Genomic DNA, 16135 nt, shown 5'->3' on the forward strand with positions numbered 1-16135 from the left:
TGCATGAAAACATGGCGATGCATTGTTCTCTAGAGCTGAGAAAGGCTCTGCCTGGATTATGATCCTGGCCGTGAATCAGTAGGAGCGACAATAGGCTGTATCCACAGAATGGGTGCATCCTAATTGATGAAGAGACTGTGTGCGCATGTGCGTGCACACGCATGCACGTACTTACGCATTTGCGAGGTGGGAAGGTAGGGTTCTGCGTATTTTTTCAGCTTTTCAACCAAATTCACAGCTGTAGAACACGCTAGTGCCGTGACCTGCGTAGTTTTGGCCACCTGGGGTCTTTTCAAGGGCTGAGCGCCATGCGCAAACTCCGGAACACCATGCTTTTTCCGACGGGTTCTAGCCAAATTTACCACCCATCCTGTTCCAGAGAAATCCAGAACGTCTCCGGCTTACATACAGGTTTCATGCTACACGTGTACCACCCAGGTGCTATCTGGAGCCTAGACCATATTTGCCCACCAGAACGGTGGATTCATTGTTGGATCCCCACGACAGCAGAGTGTGTCTGCCATATGCATTTGTGACACCGAGCCTTGGTAGTGAAGCCTCCCCGGAAGGAATGTTCTTGCTGTACTAATCAAGAAGTCAGTCGGTGGCCCAGTTGGTTAAGGGTCCGACGTCGGCTGGGGTCACGGTCTTGAGCCCCGCGTCGGGCTCTGTGCTGACAGCTCGGAGCCTGGATCCTGTTTCAGATTCTGGGTCTCTCCATCGCTCTGCCCCTCCCCTGCTCATGCTCTGTGTCTCTCTGTCTCTCAATAATAAATAAACCTTAAAAAAAAATTTTAAAAAAGAAGTCAAGGGCGTGTGGCCACAAGGAAATACTCCTCTGGACTTTCAATGCTAGAGAGAACGTGGCCGTCTGGTCAGTCTGTGTCACTGCAGAAAGATTTCTCCAGAAAGTCTGAAGAGCAGCAGAACAGGACCCTCTGCCCCCGCCAGCACCGTTCGTGCTCCCCATATGCCTTCACGCCTCAATCCCGCACATCATGGGCCCTCCCAGCGGCAGGAAGCGAGAAGGGGAAGCGGGAGACCCGGGCTCGGCTCTCAATAAGTGAAACGGACTTCCTGCACGTCCTCACGTCCGCACTCCCTGTACCAGCTTGGAGAGAACACGGTATCCGTGCAGAGGCCGCGAGCAAACAGGTGCCGTCCCGAAAGGCATCCTCACTCCGAAGGCGCTGTGCGTTTGCACACGCATTTCACGGACGCCTTTTGTGTATACGACCGTGGCTTGGTAGCACGTGTACCCGTCAATGGTCGGCAAAACGAACATGCATTTTAATTTTGATTTCATTTCTTATTTTTCTAACGTTCGTTTATTGTTGAGAGAGACAGACAATGAGCAGGGGACGGGCAGAGAGAGGGGGAGACACAATCCGAAGCAGGCTCCAGGCTCTGAGCTGTCAGCACAGAGCCCGACGTGGGGCTCGAACTCACAAGCCGCGAGATCGTGACCTGAGCTGAAATCGGACGCTTAAGCGACTGAGCCCCCCTCTTTAAGGACCTTATCCCCTAATACGATCACATGTTGAGGTCCTGGGCATAGGGCTTCTGCATATAATTTTGGGTGACAGAATTCAGCCTGTGGGACAATTTGTTATCACAACATGCTCTTGGGGCTCAGTTGGTGAAGTGGCTGACTTCAGCTCAGGTCATGATCTCACAGTTTGTGAGTCTGAGCGCCTCATTGGACTCTCTGCTTAGCACAGAACCCGCTTCAGATTCTGTGTATCCCTCTGCCTCTGTCCCTCCCCCGTGCGCGCGCTGTCTCAAAAGTAAAATAAACAGCAAAAAACAAACAAAAAACATGGTAACAGATTACATCTACATACGCATATTCAAGCATCCGTTCCCCTATATGAATATCTCAATATCTAAGTATACGGCACATAGGGGCGCCTGGGTGGCGCAGTCGGTTAAGCGTCCGACTTCAGCCAGGTCACAATCTCACGGTCCGTGAGTTCGAGCCCCGCATCAGGCTCTGGGCTGATGGCTCAGAGCCTGGAGCCTGCTTCCGATTCTGTGACTCCCTCTCTCTCTGCGCCTCCCCCGTTCATGCTCTGTCTCTCTCTGTCCCAGAAATAAATAAACGTTGAAAAAAAAAATTAAAAAAAAAATAAGTATACGGCACCTCTTTTTTTAAGTTTATTTATTTATTTACAGAGAGAGAGTGGGGAAGGGGCAGAGAGCAAGAGAGAGAGAGAAAGAATCTGAAACAGGCTGTTTACTGCCAGTGCAGAGCCTGATGCAGGGATCAAACGCAGGGACCATAAGATCGTGGGTTGAGCCGAAATCAAGAGCTAGATCCTTAACCGACCGAGCCCGCCCCGCACTCCTGTCCATATGGCGTCTTACTGTCCGTTCACGCCCGCGCCCTGACGTCTGTGTGTCCCTGGCGCAGCTCTGACTCCCATGTGCCGTCCCGCAGGTTCTGGACATGCCATGATGAGCACTTCCTATACATGCTCATGGAGTTCGTGCCTGGCGGCGAGCTGTTCAGCTACCTGCGGAAGCGAGGCCGCTTCTCCAGCAGCACCGGGCTGTTCTACTCCGCGGAGATCGTCTGCGCCATTGAGTACCTGCACTCAAAGGAGATCGTCTACAGGGACTTGAAGCCGGAAAACATACTGCTGGACAGGGATGGCCACATCAAGCTCACCGACTTTGGGTTCGCCAAGAAACTGGTAGACAAGTAAGTGACCGTTTTCACCCATTTCAGCCCGCTCGCCCGGTGCCGCGTCCGGAGGCCAGCGTTGTGTGCTCCGTGGCCGCGAGTGTGTAAGTGACGTCCTGCTCTCTTTGTCTTCTGCGCCGGACTTCCCTTCCTTGCGTAGCGGCCTCAAGTCCATCCGTGGGGTTGCAAATGGCAAGACCTGCTTTTTCGGGGCCGAATAATACTCCCCCGGGCACCAGGGTTCCCCTTTCTCCGCATCCTCGACAACACCTGTCCTGTCTTGCCTTTTTGATTCCAGCCCTTGACAGGTGTGCGGGGGTGAATGTCGAATTAGTGATTCTTTTTATCAGAATCATACAGGTGCATGTGTACTGTGCACGGAGCTCTCTCCCCTCCCCCCGACCCCGGCCATTTCTTTTTTTAAAAAAATTTTCTTGAATGCTTACGATGTTTGAGCGACCGTGAGAGTAAGAGCACAGATGCCTTTTTTTGTGTGCGCTTCGCCCAATGATCCGCAGTGCTCCATTTAGCTGAGGACATGTTCGGACCTAGTGTGTACGATTATAGAATATACAACGTATAAACGTCCAGCCTTTGGCATAAGTGAGGCTAATGCACTTGTAACGCCCGTGTGTGTTGATTTCCACGGGTCTTTAAGTGCCGCCAATCACAGAGACCATATTCTCTCTCCGTGAGGAGTAATTCAGCCTTTATAGATACAATTCAAGGCAGACAGTACCGTAAATCCCATGCATTTAAGCACGGCGCATTCGTGGCATATTTCATCAAAAATACCTCATCAGATATTTCATCAAAAATATTTCATCCAAATAACCTGAAAACAAAAGAAACAAAAAAACCTACAAAACTGATGTGCGATGTGATGGGAGTGTCTACACAGCGTGAAAGAAAATTTTCCACACCCGTCTCTATATCCTTCTGCCTTACTTGCCTCTTTGGACTCAGAATCTAAAATTCTATCCAAAACCAAACCTTTAGACCCCGACAAGCCCCACGTACTGAGTCACCCAGGTGCCCCAAGAAGCCTTGTTTTAAAAACTAAAATTTTAATAAGATAGCATACTTAACACACTGCATCTCAAATATGATTATTCCAACACATAACCCGTGCAAACAGTTGGGCGCGTTTATGTGAATTTTTGGTGCATCTCAGGGTACTACGTTTTCATCAGAAACACTGCTCTGTGCTTTCACCCATAAAATTTACAGTTGGGAAGATAGACGCACATGGCCAGGCTTTCCAAAAATACTGGAAACTTTCTCAGCAACTGTAGTGAGTATTGGGTTTTAAATTTAAGTGTAGGGGCACCTGGGTGGCTCAGTCGGTTGGGCGTCTGACTTCGGCTCAGGTCATGATCTCGCAGTTCGTGAGTTCGAGCCCCGCGTCCAGCTCTGTGCTGACAGCTCAGAGCCTGGAGCCTGCTTTGGATTCTATGTCTCCCTCTCACTCTGACCCTCCCCCCCGCTCTCACTCTGTCTCTCTCAAAAATGAATAAACATTAAACAAGTTTTAAGTTTAAATTCATTAAAAGTGGATTAAAATTTCAATTCCATAGTCATTCCAGGTCATGATCTCAGGGTTGTGAGTTTGAGCCCCATGTTGGGTGTAGAGATTACTTACAAATAAAATCTTAAAAAAAAAAAAAAAAGAAAAAGAAAGAAAAGAAGAATCTCCCCATATTTTTCCATTTCTTGATGACGTGGGGATGGCTAAGGTGATAATTCTATTCCTCATGTTATGGAAACGTCTGCATTTATGAGAACGTTGATTTTGGTCGGGAGCAGTTTTGCACGTTGTGATGCGGTCAACTTCCATCTGATTATCCCCTGAGGAATTTCCCGTATTCCCTTTGTAAGAATAAGGCCCATAAAAGCAAACTGGTCTTCCATACCCCTGTGAACGGAGACCCTATTAACACATCGTAGCTGGTTTAGAATATTGGGGCCGTCCCCCGTTGGCATCACGTCGTAGAAAGTCCTTACACCCCCTTCTCCGCTTTTCGTTTTTTTTAAGTCCTTTTATTTGGAAGTCTGGTTCCAACCATCCCGCCTTAAAATGTTTCACGCATTCGCTTGCTTCTAAGTTTGGCGAGCAGTGTTCCTCTGCAGTTAACCCATCGTGTCCATTTAAGACTAAATGGATGACTGACGGTGGTGTTGTAGATAACGTCACGCCGTTAATTTACTTGAGACATTGAGTTCGGGGAAAGAAGGCCTCATTACCATCTCGATCTATTGCTTTGACAAACAACTTCATTTTTCAGGCATGGGCCGTGTAGACCGCAAAAACTCTCCCCCCCCCCCCCCCCCCCTTCCTAATTGTTCTTCTTGATTTGCTTGGTGAAGTCTCTCCCTTCTGGGCCAGCTCTGGACCCGTGGTGCCCGTGGGCACATAGTCACGTCCTCTCTTCTGGTTCAGGATTCGACAACAGACCTGATTTTTGCATAAAGGGGGAAGGAAACGTCCACAGGGATCAGCCCAGAAGACGTGGAACCAACCACAGACTCATCTGCAGTGATGTTTTTTGTTTTTTATTAAAGTTTTTTTTAATGTTCTTATTTATTTTTGAGAGAGAGAGAGACAGAGTGTGAGTGTAAGAGACCCAGAGAGAGAGGGAGACACAGAATCCGAAGCGGGCTCCAGGCTCCGAGCTGTCAGCGCAGAGTCCGATGCGGGGCTAGAACCCACGAGCCGCGAGATCACGGCCTGAGCCGAAGTCGGACGCCCAACCGACTGAGCCACCCAGGCGCTCCTGCAAGAATGGTTTTGAACACATAATGTGGAAAAGTGTGTTTCTCTTGGCTTTTTAATAACATCGCGTGCAGTGTGGTTGAGCACGTAATTTGGTGGTCCATCTGCTTCTTTCGTAGTGACTTAATTTTTTAAGCTTTCCCTCGGTTCTCAATAGCAGGTGTATTTTTTCCCTCCTGTGTCTTAATTTTACAGAACTCTTATTTTCTTAGGGTGAGTTCTTTTTACACTGGTGTTTCTTATTGTTGCGTGAAACTATCACACACTTTCTATTCTGCACGTAGCCTTCCCAGCAGATGAAGGGGCACGCTAGAATTATTTTCCAGTTTCTGAAGTGATCAAAAGAAAATACTGACACATTTACTTCAGTTATTCTGTTGTAGTTTAAAAAAAATTTTTATGTTTATTTTTGAGAGACATTGAGAGAGAGAGTGAGTGAGGGAGGGGCAGAGAGAGAGGGAGACACAGAATCTGAAGCAGGCTCCAGGCTCTGAGGTGTCAGCACAGAGCCCGATGCGGAGCTCGAACTCATGAACCACGAGATCACGACCTGAGCCGAAGTCGGACGCCTAACCGACTGAGCTACCCAGGCGCCTCTGTAGTTTTTAAAATTCACATGTTTCATTGAGTGCCGTCCTTTGGATTGTCGTGCCTGACATCTTGCTAGTAATAAGTAACATTGTTCCCAGTCTTTTACAATAGTTCCTTAACGTTCTCAAACACCCACCAGAGGGAAGAGAATTGTTGACCTTGAATCCTGTATGCCTGTCACCCAGATTCAGTGGGCATCAAACCTTTGCCACCTGATTTGAGGGTTTTTTTTTGGGGGGGGGGGGGCTTTATTTATTTTTTTTATTATGAAATTTATTGTCAAATTGGTTTCCATACAGCACCCAGTGCTCAACCTGATTTGAGTTTTTACCTCTCCCACATTTTTGTTTCTTACATTATTTACTTTTTATTTTTTCAAACTTTTTTTTAAGTTTATTTATTTTGAAACAGGCAGAGCAAGTGGGGGAGGAGTAGAGAGAAGGAGAGAGAGAATCCCAAGCAGGCTCTGCTCTGTCAGCACAGAGCTTGACTTGGGGCTTGATCTCATGAACTGTGAGATCCTGATCTGAGCCAAAACCAAGAGTCAGACGCTCAACCGACTGAGCCACCCAGGCGCCACTGTTTTTTACATTATTTTATAGTAATTACTCACCACGCTATCTCTAATGGAGAGTGATTTAAAAAAATAACATCAATACTTTATCACATTTTTTTTGATGTTTGTTTATTTTTGAGAGAGAGAGATAGAGACCAGGTGAGGGGCAGAGGGAGAGGGAGACACAGAATCCAAAGCAAGCTCCGGGCTCCGAGCTGTCAGCACAGAGCCCGATGCAGGGCTTGAACCCATGAGCTGTGAGATCATGACCTGAGCTGAAGTTCCACGCTCAACCGACTGAACCTCCCAAGCACCCCAATGCCCTGAGGATATTTGCCATCCATTGCTTTGCTCATCAGTGAAGTGAAAATTATTCCTACTCCTTAGGATTGTTGGTAAGAATGGATGGATCTGCTAATTGGAAAGTACATACTTAGGACAGTTCCAGGCACATAGTAAGCACTGAGCATACATATGTTGCTTCTGACTTTATCATCCCTGCCATCAGTATCACCATCATTACCACTATGACCATCCATTGTCATCACCTTCATCACCATCACCACCATTATCATCATCACCTTGACCATCATGACCACCATGATCGCCGAGATCACCATCGTCACCATTGTCCCCATCACCACCGTGACCATCACCACCATGACCATCATCATCATCGTGGTCACCAAGTTCACCACCATCACCATCACCACCATGACCATCATCACTATGACCACCATCATCATCACCTTGACCATCATGATTACCAAGATCACCGTTGTCCCCATCACCACCATGCCCATCACCACCATGCCCATCATCACTATGACTGTCATCATCATCATGACCACCATGATCACCAAGATCACCATCACCACCATGCCCATCACTGCCATGACCATCATCACCTTGACCGTCATCACCTTGACCATCATCATCACCTTGACCATCATCACCTTGACCATCATCATCACCTTGACCATCATCACTGTGACCATCATCATCACCTTGACCATCATCACTATGACCATCATCATCACCATGAACATCATCATCACCTTGACCATCATCACTATGACCACCATGATCGCCGAGATCACCACCACGACCATCACTGCCATGACCATCACCACCATGACCATCATCACTATGACAGTCATCATCACCATCATCATCAATATCATCACCATCATCATCACTGTCATCACCATCACAACCATCTCCATCACCACCATTACTGTGGACTAAATTATGGCTCTGCAAAATTCATATATCGAAACTTTAACCCCCCGAAGTGACTGCGTTTGGATATACTGCTTTTAGGAGGTACTTGAGGTTAAACGAGGTCAGGAGAGTGAGATCCTAGTATGATAGGATTGATGGCTGCCCCCTCACCGTGTCCTCACATGGTACAAAGAGATGTCTCTGTCTGTCCCCCTCCTTATAAGGACACCAGTTACCGAGTTAGTCTGTCTTCATCCAATATGACCTCATCTTAACTTGATTCCATTAGCAAGATCCTATTTCCAAATAAGATCACATCCACGGCTCTGGGGTTTAGGACTTTTGGGGGGAGACCGTTCACCTCCGTACAGGTGCCATGACGAGCGATTCGAGGTGCGCTTTGCAGAGTCGTGTTTTTCTTCCGTTAACGCGCCCACGGCAGTGGAAGTGATAGCCGTGCGCAAACTGAGAACCTCGGGTGTCCCCTTGCCTTCTCTCCAAGAGCCGAGTGAGCTGAGAGACACGAGACCAGGTGCATAGACAGTTCACAGCCTGCACCGGCGGTCTCTGCATAACATCCAGGGCTGTCTGTCTGTCTTTACCTACTTACTGAGGTCCGAAGCTCTCTGTTGCAATTTACGCCTCTCTGTGCAGCCAAGAAGCACCAGACGCTTTAGCCGGAGGCTCTTCCTCTAGAGAGGTGTCCGCCTACCTCAGGCCACTTAGAAATTCCCTCTGTGTCCCTTACGCTAGGACAGAGCCAGAAAGATACTCCTCTTTCCGAGTGGAAGTGGAGACGCTGTACCTAATGTATATATAATGCGGCCACCTGTGCATTTAGGAGCTCAGAGCCTGATTGCCAGCTGGCTTCAGGCAGCCTTGGGAGCCCGTAAGTTGGCAAGGTGGGCAGAGGTGTTCTGGAGATGGGCTCAGGGTCTCACGTGTCAGAGTCTTAGTGGGCGAGGGGTCGTCAGCCATCTAGCGAGACCGCGTGGGAGTCAGTATGACCGTCTTTGGACCTCCAAACTTGGGTTTTCAGAGGTTTTCTGTTCCCTGCCATCAGTTGGCTTATGTTCCCTTAGACGACACACCGTGTCCCGTAGAACGTGCTGGTCCAGCCCGCAGGTGCTTCAGAAGGAAGGTTCTGCGTGTGAGTGGCCGGTGTGGGGAGTGCGTGCCTTTCCCATGGCTGCTGTAACAAAGCACCGCGACCGGGGGGGCCTCGGATGACGACATTCTGCGGTTCCTCACTTCCAGCCCACGGTCCTCCGCGCGGGGCTAGAAGCTAAATATTTGGCAAGTCTCACCTCCTCTGTGGAGAAAATCCTTCCCAAAGCCCCCTCCTTGCTCCACTTCAACCCCAAATATCCCAGGGTCCCTTAACCTCAGGATTTCTAGAAGCCACTGGGGAGAGTAAAATGACCTAGAACCCACAGACACCTTGAAAACGCATCAGATCTTTTCAGGAACAGGTGGAAAGTTCACAGCATTTCCTCCCCAAGGACAGAAGTACTTTGCTGCTGGGGGCTCTTGATGGGACTCCCAAGACAGGAGGTTATGAACGAATTCTTGCATTTGTTTTCCGTATCGTTTCCTAGGAAAACAGGTACTGTGGCTTTTTTGCATTCCGAGTAATAATGGTGAAACGACAGCCAACGGCGGGTGGTGGTCATACCGAGCTTGTATTTTTGCTTGTATCGGGATAGATGAGTGTTGGTAAGGGAACGAATCCTGGTCCACAATGCCAGTATCTCTGTCCAGCGTGGTGTGTCTGTGGGATGGGGAGGGACATGGCTGTAATGGCCGAAGCCATTGTCACGCGCGGTCCTCCTGAGACACACGCATTCGCCGAGCCCAGCTAACTCTTCTGTGCGTGCTGTTCTCTGTCCCCAGGACGTGGACGCTTTGTGGCACGCCTGAGTACCTGGCCCCCGAAGTCATCCAGAGCAAGGGCCACGGGAGAGCTGTGGACTGGTGGGCGCTTGGCATCCTGATATTTGAGATGCACTCGGGGTGAGTAGGGCTCCCGTGGAGAAAAAGGAAGTCCACTTGCTGACGGGGTACCTCCCTTTCCTGCTTCTAGAACCGTGCTTTCCACTGGCAAATACCTGTGCCAGTTTCCCAGTCGGTGCCACCATGACCACGGGGACCCACAGGTAAGTGCGCTTTCATAAGAGCAAAAGCACCCACCACAAGCACCGGCCGTTGGGACCTCTACCCTGTGTCTAAGTGTTCCTGCCTCCCGTGAATACAATATTAAATCTTCCGCTCGGACCCTTTTGGAGCAGTGGACAGAGCTAAGCAATTAGAGCACGTTTCGGATGAAAGTAAATAAATCCGCATGGAGTTTAGGACGTTATGAAGGAGCAGCGAGCCAGTAAGCAGAGAGCGTGCCCATGGTCGCTTTGCGTGACGTTTACAAAGTCACCCTGTCCCGTCGTCCGGATGCCAGAGGTGTTTCACATGTTATCAAGGCATCGTCATGGTGAAAAACTCCAGTCTGGCTTAGGCATGACGTGAGTGTGATGCTCTTTTACCAGAAGCATAAAGCAAGCATCCCATGCTTAGCAAGTGTGGATGTGGGGATTCCTCCCGGTCCCATGGAGGAAAGGTCTTCTCTGATGGTGCGGACGACGGGCATCCGGTGTGTCAGGTGTCAGGAGACTGACCGGGGGCTCCTGGATGTGCGGGCGTCACTCCGTGTCCTTTGTCCTCTGTCTTTAGCTTGCTTGTTTCCTGCTGGAGAGGTCAGCAGACACTCGGCCAAACCTGGACCCCATTCCACACCTGATATCCCTGTAGGGCAAGACCACAGAGTTTTGCCTGGAAACCTTCCCCTGGCTTGAAAAAAAATGATGGAAACGGGTGTATTTCTGTACGGAGGGTGTGGCCAGCGTGGAATCTGTGAAAGCCTGAATTTCTTTGTGTGTCTATTGATTATCTCAGTATTTATCAACTGTTTACCTATATATTTATCATGTTTTAGCTATCATGTGTCTGTCGTCTATGATCACCTCTCTACCAGTCTGTCTATGCATTCTGTGTATCTATCCTATCTGTTTGTGTATCTAATCCACTTGTCTCTATATACCTACCAGACTGTCTGTCTATCCATCCATCCATCTATCCAGCTCTCCATCTATATTTATCTATCTCTCTATCTATCTATCATCTATCAACATGTCTATTTGCCTACCTATCTGTCTTTCTGCCTATCTATCTGTCTTCCTACCTGTCTATTTATCTATCCGATCTTTCTGTCCATCTGTCTGTTTACCTATCATCTGTGTATGTATCTATCCATCTATCTCTCCCATCTCTCCATCCATCTATCCACCCATCCATCCATCCATTACCCATCACCTGTCTGTCATCTATCTGGTCTTCTGTATTTTCCATTAACTCTTCGCTCAGATGTCTCTAGCAAATCACACAGAAACAAATTTCTTAATAGACACCCAGCCCGTGAAGTGTCAGGCAGACCAGAAGGTTAATATGAATCACACACAGGGTTCATCCGTCAAGAAGATAAAACGGTTGTGAATATTTATACGTCCAAATTCATCAGATTCCCCTCAGATGGCCTGCAGCATATATCCCTTCCTTCATATTATTGACCGCTAGAGGTCACCATTGCTTAACAATAAATGAACCTTGGCGTCCAGGGCTTTAATAGATGAGGTTACGAGCAAGGTCTTCTTTGTATTACTAGGTACGTTCTATTAGGATACATTCTACTTATAGAATATAATAATGGGAAATATTGTTAGTAAGTACAGTTTTGGAACATATTGTTAGACTATTGGAATTATTGGAATTAAATAGAATTAAATAGAATAAAATAAAATTAGATTATAATAGGACATATTCGAATGAATATATTAGGATAATTATGTAAATAATTATTGGGATGATTAAAATACTATTAGGATATATATAATCCATTCAAATATTAGAAAACACTATATTAGAATATTAGAAAATAGAACGTTTCTCTTTTTAATGGAATATCATCGATTTCTAATATATTTCTAATATATCAGGAGTAGAATAGAAAATAGTGCAGGTACCTATGCGTTTACATTAACATATTTCTGTTTTACACATCTCCAGTTGGAGTGAGTCTGGGTTTTCTGGAGGGATTTCTTTTACTTTTCTTTTCTTTTTAATATTTATTTATTTATTTATTTATTTATTTATTTATTTATTTTGCTTATTTAGTTTTGAGAGACAGAGAGAGACAGAGCATGAGCATGGGAGGGGCAGAGAGAGAGGGAGACATAGAATCTGATGCAGGCTCCAGGCTCTGAGCTGTCAGCACAGAGCCTGACGCGGGGCTCGAACTCACAAACCGCGAGATCATGACCTGAGCCGAAGTGGGACGCTGAACCCACTGAGGCCCCCAGGCGCCCCTGGAGGGATTTCTTGACAGTGATGACTGTCTGTGCTGCAAGCCTGGCTGATCCCTCCTGGGCATTCCTTGGTCCCTGCTGTTGTACGAGACTCCGCCCTCACCTGGACCCGTTCTGAATTTCCTCCTTGCCCCCTGCAGCTGCTCCCTGTGTTGGCCAGGGGACATTTCCCTGGCAGGAGCTGGAGTTGTCCGCCCTCCCCCCCCCCCCCCCCCAACCAGGGCACCATTGCTGGAGCTGTATGGGGAAAACAGGAACAAAAACGTATGCACATTCAGCTCTGCCGTCAGAAAAAAAAGGCCATCGCAACACCCCTCAAAGACGCTTAAGGAACCCTAGGGTTCCCTGGGACCCCGTATTGAGAATCGTGGCCAGCCGGCTTCACCGAGTGCCCCTCAGACTCTTTCTTACCCTACACTCGGCCCCTCACCCCCTCGCACAGCCCAGCTCGTTGTCTTTGCCCCTTTTCCTACAGGACGCACGTTTTAACGTTTTCTACGCAAGTCCCAGGTCTTTGAGGAAAAGCATCGAAAAGCATGGCGAACGGGTCGCACCTGCCCTTCCTGTTTTCTCTGCAGAAAAGTTCTTTCTTCTTGACAGACTCTCGCCTCGAACCCATGTCCCCCAGGCTCGCCCCCAGTGTGGTTTTCTAAGAGGGTGACGGGGAACGTGACGTTGGCACGATGTGGTGCCTCTTTCTGGACGATCCATTCTACTGGAAGGTGTAGGTGGCTGAGTCGGATCTGGAAAAGGCATCGCGCAGCGATGATCTTCTTTTTCCGCTTGTTAAACTCCTGCTGACATAGCTTCCCGGTGACGTGGTCCTGTAACGCCTGCTTCCTGAGAACACTTTGTTTCATGCCGTCCTTAAACGTCGTTAGGTACGTATGACACATTGTCTCCTGGTGTCGGACGAGCGCGTTTCCCCGATGAAATCATACGGCCCGGTGTCCTCAGATGGGCCCGCCACCCAAGAACGGACGACGACGACTCTCCCAACCCCGGTTACACAAAGCATCTGGCAGACGAGGGAAGGTTGACTCGGGAGCTGTTAACTTGATAGGCGTAGTCGGATGGTGAGGACCGGCTGAGAATCTGCGTGCGTGTAGACCTTTCCTCCCGAGCCTGGTCTGGCCGGGTTCCCAGTACGAGGCAGCTCGTAACTCTGGAAGCAACGGTGGTCGGAGGAGTTGGAGTCACGAAACCCTAATCACCGGCCGCTCCGAGACACGGCGCTTGTCTGCACGACGCTGAGCCTCTGTTTATGGATCTGGAACGTCACTTCAGAAAACAACGCGATTTCATGCCTGCATCACCCACGGCCACACGTTCACCTTTATGCAGCGTTTTCCACGTCCCCTTCTCACCTGCCTCCTCTCCCTCAACGTGCCCATTCATTTCCTTTTTTTGTACGTTCTGTTCTGTTCTTTGTTTTCTCCATTTTCCACTTCTCTGTAATATACGTGCAGAGGTAATGGGTCTATTCTGTGCATCAGTAGCTGGCAGGACAGATGGCTAAAACCAAGGTGGCTTGGGATAGGAATTTATCCTTTTTCCGTTCTGGAGACCCGAAGGTTGAGATCCAGGCACGGGCAGGGCTGCTGAGATCCAGCAGGCTCCAGGGGACGGTCCTTCCTGCCTCTTCCAGCTTCTGGAGCTCCAGGCGTCCCTGGGCTCGTGGCCGTGTTCCTCCCGTCTCTGCCTCCCTCTTCACGCGGCTTCTCCTCTGTGTCTGTGTCTCCTGTCTCCTACAAGGACCCTTCCATTGGATTCAGGGCCACCCTCAACCAGGATCAGCTCCTCTCCGACCCTTCACTTACCCACATTTTCAAAGAGTCTCCAAATAAGCTCATATTCACAGATTGGCAGGGTAAGAAGGTGAAAAAAATTGAAAAAAATAAAAACAACTGTGCTCTGTTTTGCTTTCTGTCATTTGTTTTTATTTTTTTCAATTTTTTGTTTATTTTTTTAAATGTTTATTTTTGACAGAGAGAGAGAGAGAGACAGAAACCATGAGTGAGGGAGGGGTAGAGAGAGGGAGACACAGAATCAGAAGCAGGCTTCAGGCTCTGAGCTGTCAGCACAGGGCCTGACACGGGGCTCGAACCCACGAACCGCGAGATCATGACTTGAGCCAAAGTTGGACGCTCAACCCACTGAGCCACCCAGGCACCTTTCTGTTGTTTTTTTTTTAATGTCAGAAATTAATTTAGAGTATTGAAGGTTATAAGTTATTTTCACGGCTTGTTTCACTTAATTAGAAGTTCCACTTCTAAAGAATCCAATTAACGGTTATACTTTTGAGTTGAGGGTCTTAGCCTTGGGAAGGAACTATGAGCCAGTATCCAAAGTACAGCCTGTGCCTCGGGCATGTAGGTAGGGATCTGGGATTTATTTCTTGATTAACTTCTGGATTTTTTTTCCTCTTTGCAGTTTTAACTATATTTCTTGTTTCAGATATTTTTTCTATTTCAAGCTATTAGAGAAGATACATATGTTGCTTTCTCTTTTTATAAATTAAAGAAGGTTTTTTATGTGTATTTTTGAGACAGAGACAGAGAGATAGAGTGTGAGCAGGGGAGGGCCAGAGAGAGAGGGAGACACAATCCGATCCAGGCTCCAGGCTCTGAGCTTTCAGCACAGAGCCCGACGTGGGGCTCGAACCCACGAACCATGAGCTTGTGACCTGAGCCGAAGTCAGATGCTCAACCAACTGAGCCACCCAGGCACCCTGTGATGGGGTGACATTTTTAATGCCAGAGACCGACCCCCACCGTCGATCACGTGCTCTAATGGTCATTGCCTTGTCTACGCTGGCCATTCCTCTGCTGCATTCTTTTCCTCCTGGATCCAGCCGTGCTCCGTGTGTCCCAAGATTCCGGCGTCCCCAGCGTGCAAGGAAGGAGTCCATGTGCAACAAATTGTGCCCTGCATGTGTGTTGAGTGGAAATCGTTAGGAAGCAGGATTTTTTCCATGCTTGCTCTCCGCTAAAAATAGATGTTTATTTTTCTTACAGGTTTCCTCCGTTTTTTGATGACAACCCATTTGGCATTTATCAAAAAATTCTCGCGGGCAAAATAGATTTCCCCAGACACTTGGATTTCAGTGTAAAGTAAGTAAACCGTTTTCCCCCCTCCTGGTGGGGGTGGTGGGGGCGTGTTGCTTTGGAAAGACGTCAGATTTCCCAGACACGGCATCTGCCCAGCAGCATAGCATCTTGCATTATGAACGTGTCGTGACACAACTCTTTGGGTCATTTTCTTTTCCCCTGGAAGGGAAAACGTTGTCATTATTCTCATATAATGATGCTTCCCCTTTTCACGACTCTTGGCCGGGTTTTATGCCTTTTGAAAGAAATGACATTTACAAGTAGCCAGTGAAGGCATTTGTTAATTGCATTTACTAAGAGAGCCCTTCGGGTATTTGACGAGAAGGGTCCCCCCTCCCCGTCCACCCCCCCCCCCCCCCCCCCGCCTTTTCCTTTAGCTAGTTTTACGGTTGGCGGAAACACGGATGGCTTTAGCAACGTTTGTCTTTTTTTCTCCTGCTTGAATTATTTTCCTTCCTAAATTCTTTCTTTCACGCTGAAATTTAGACTGATGAACATCTGCTACAAGAACTTTTCTGTGGGTTCAGTGTTAGTAACTTTGGGAATGCATTTCATGAAATTTGTGGCGGGGGGGTGTGGAAAACTAAGTTTTTTTTTTTAATTTTTTTTTTTCAACGTTTATTTATTTTTGGGACAGAGACAGAGCATGAACGGGGGAGGGGCAGAGAGAGAGGGAGACACAGAATCGGAAGCAGGCTCCAGGCTCTGAGCCATCAGCCCAGAGCCTGACGCGGGGCTCGAACTCACGGACCGCGAGATCGTGACCTGGCTGAAGTCGGACGC

At 48.2% G+C, this 16135-nt stretch overlaps 1 protein-coding gene across 3 annotated transcripts in view; it reads left to right on the forward strand.

Moving 5' to 3' along the window:
- Positions 1 to 16135, forward strand: part of PRKX (protein kinase cAMP-dependent X-linked catalytic subunit) — a 71794-nt gene that overhangs the window by 39626 nt on the left and 16033 nt on the right. For all 3 annotated transcript variants that reach the window (XM_047847357.1, XM_047847356.1, XM_047847355.1), the window contains exons 3-5: positions 2441 to 2704; positions 9724 to 9843; positions 15260 to 15355. In XM_047847357.1, coding sequence (XP_047703313.1) covers positions 2441 to 2704; positions 9724 to 9843; positions 15260 to 15355 — 480 coding nt within the window. The remainder of the gene's footprint in view (positions 1 to 2440; positions 2705 to 9723; positions 9844 to 15259; positions 15356 to 16135) is intronic.

This window comes from Prionailurus viverrinus, unplaced genomic scaffold (assembly GCF_022837055.1).
Source record: "Prionailurus viverrinus isolate Anna unplaced genomic scaffold, UM_Priviv_1.0 scaffold_48, whole genome shotgun sequence".
Lineage (NCBI taxonomy): Eukaryota > Metazoa > Chordata > Mammalia > Carnivora > Felidae > Prionailurus > Prionailurus viverrinus.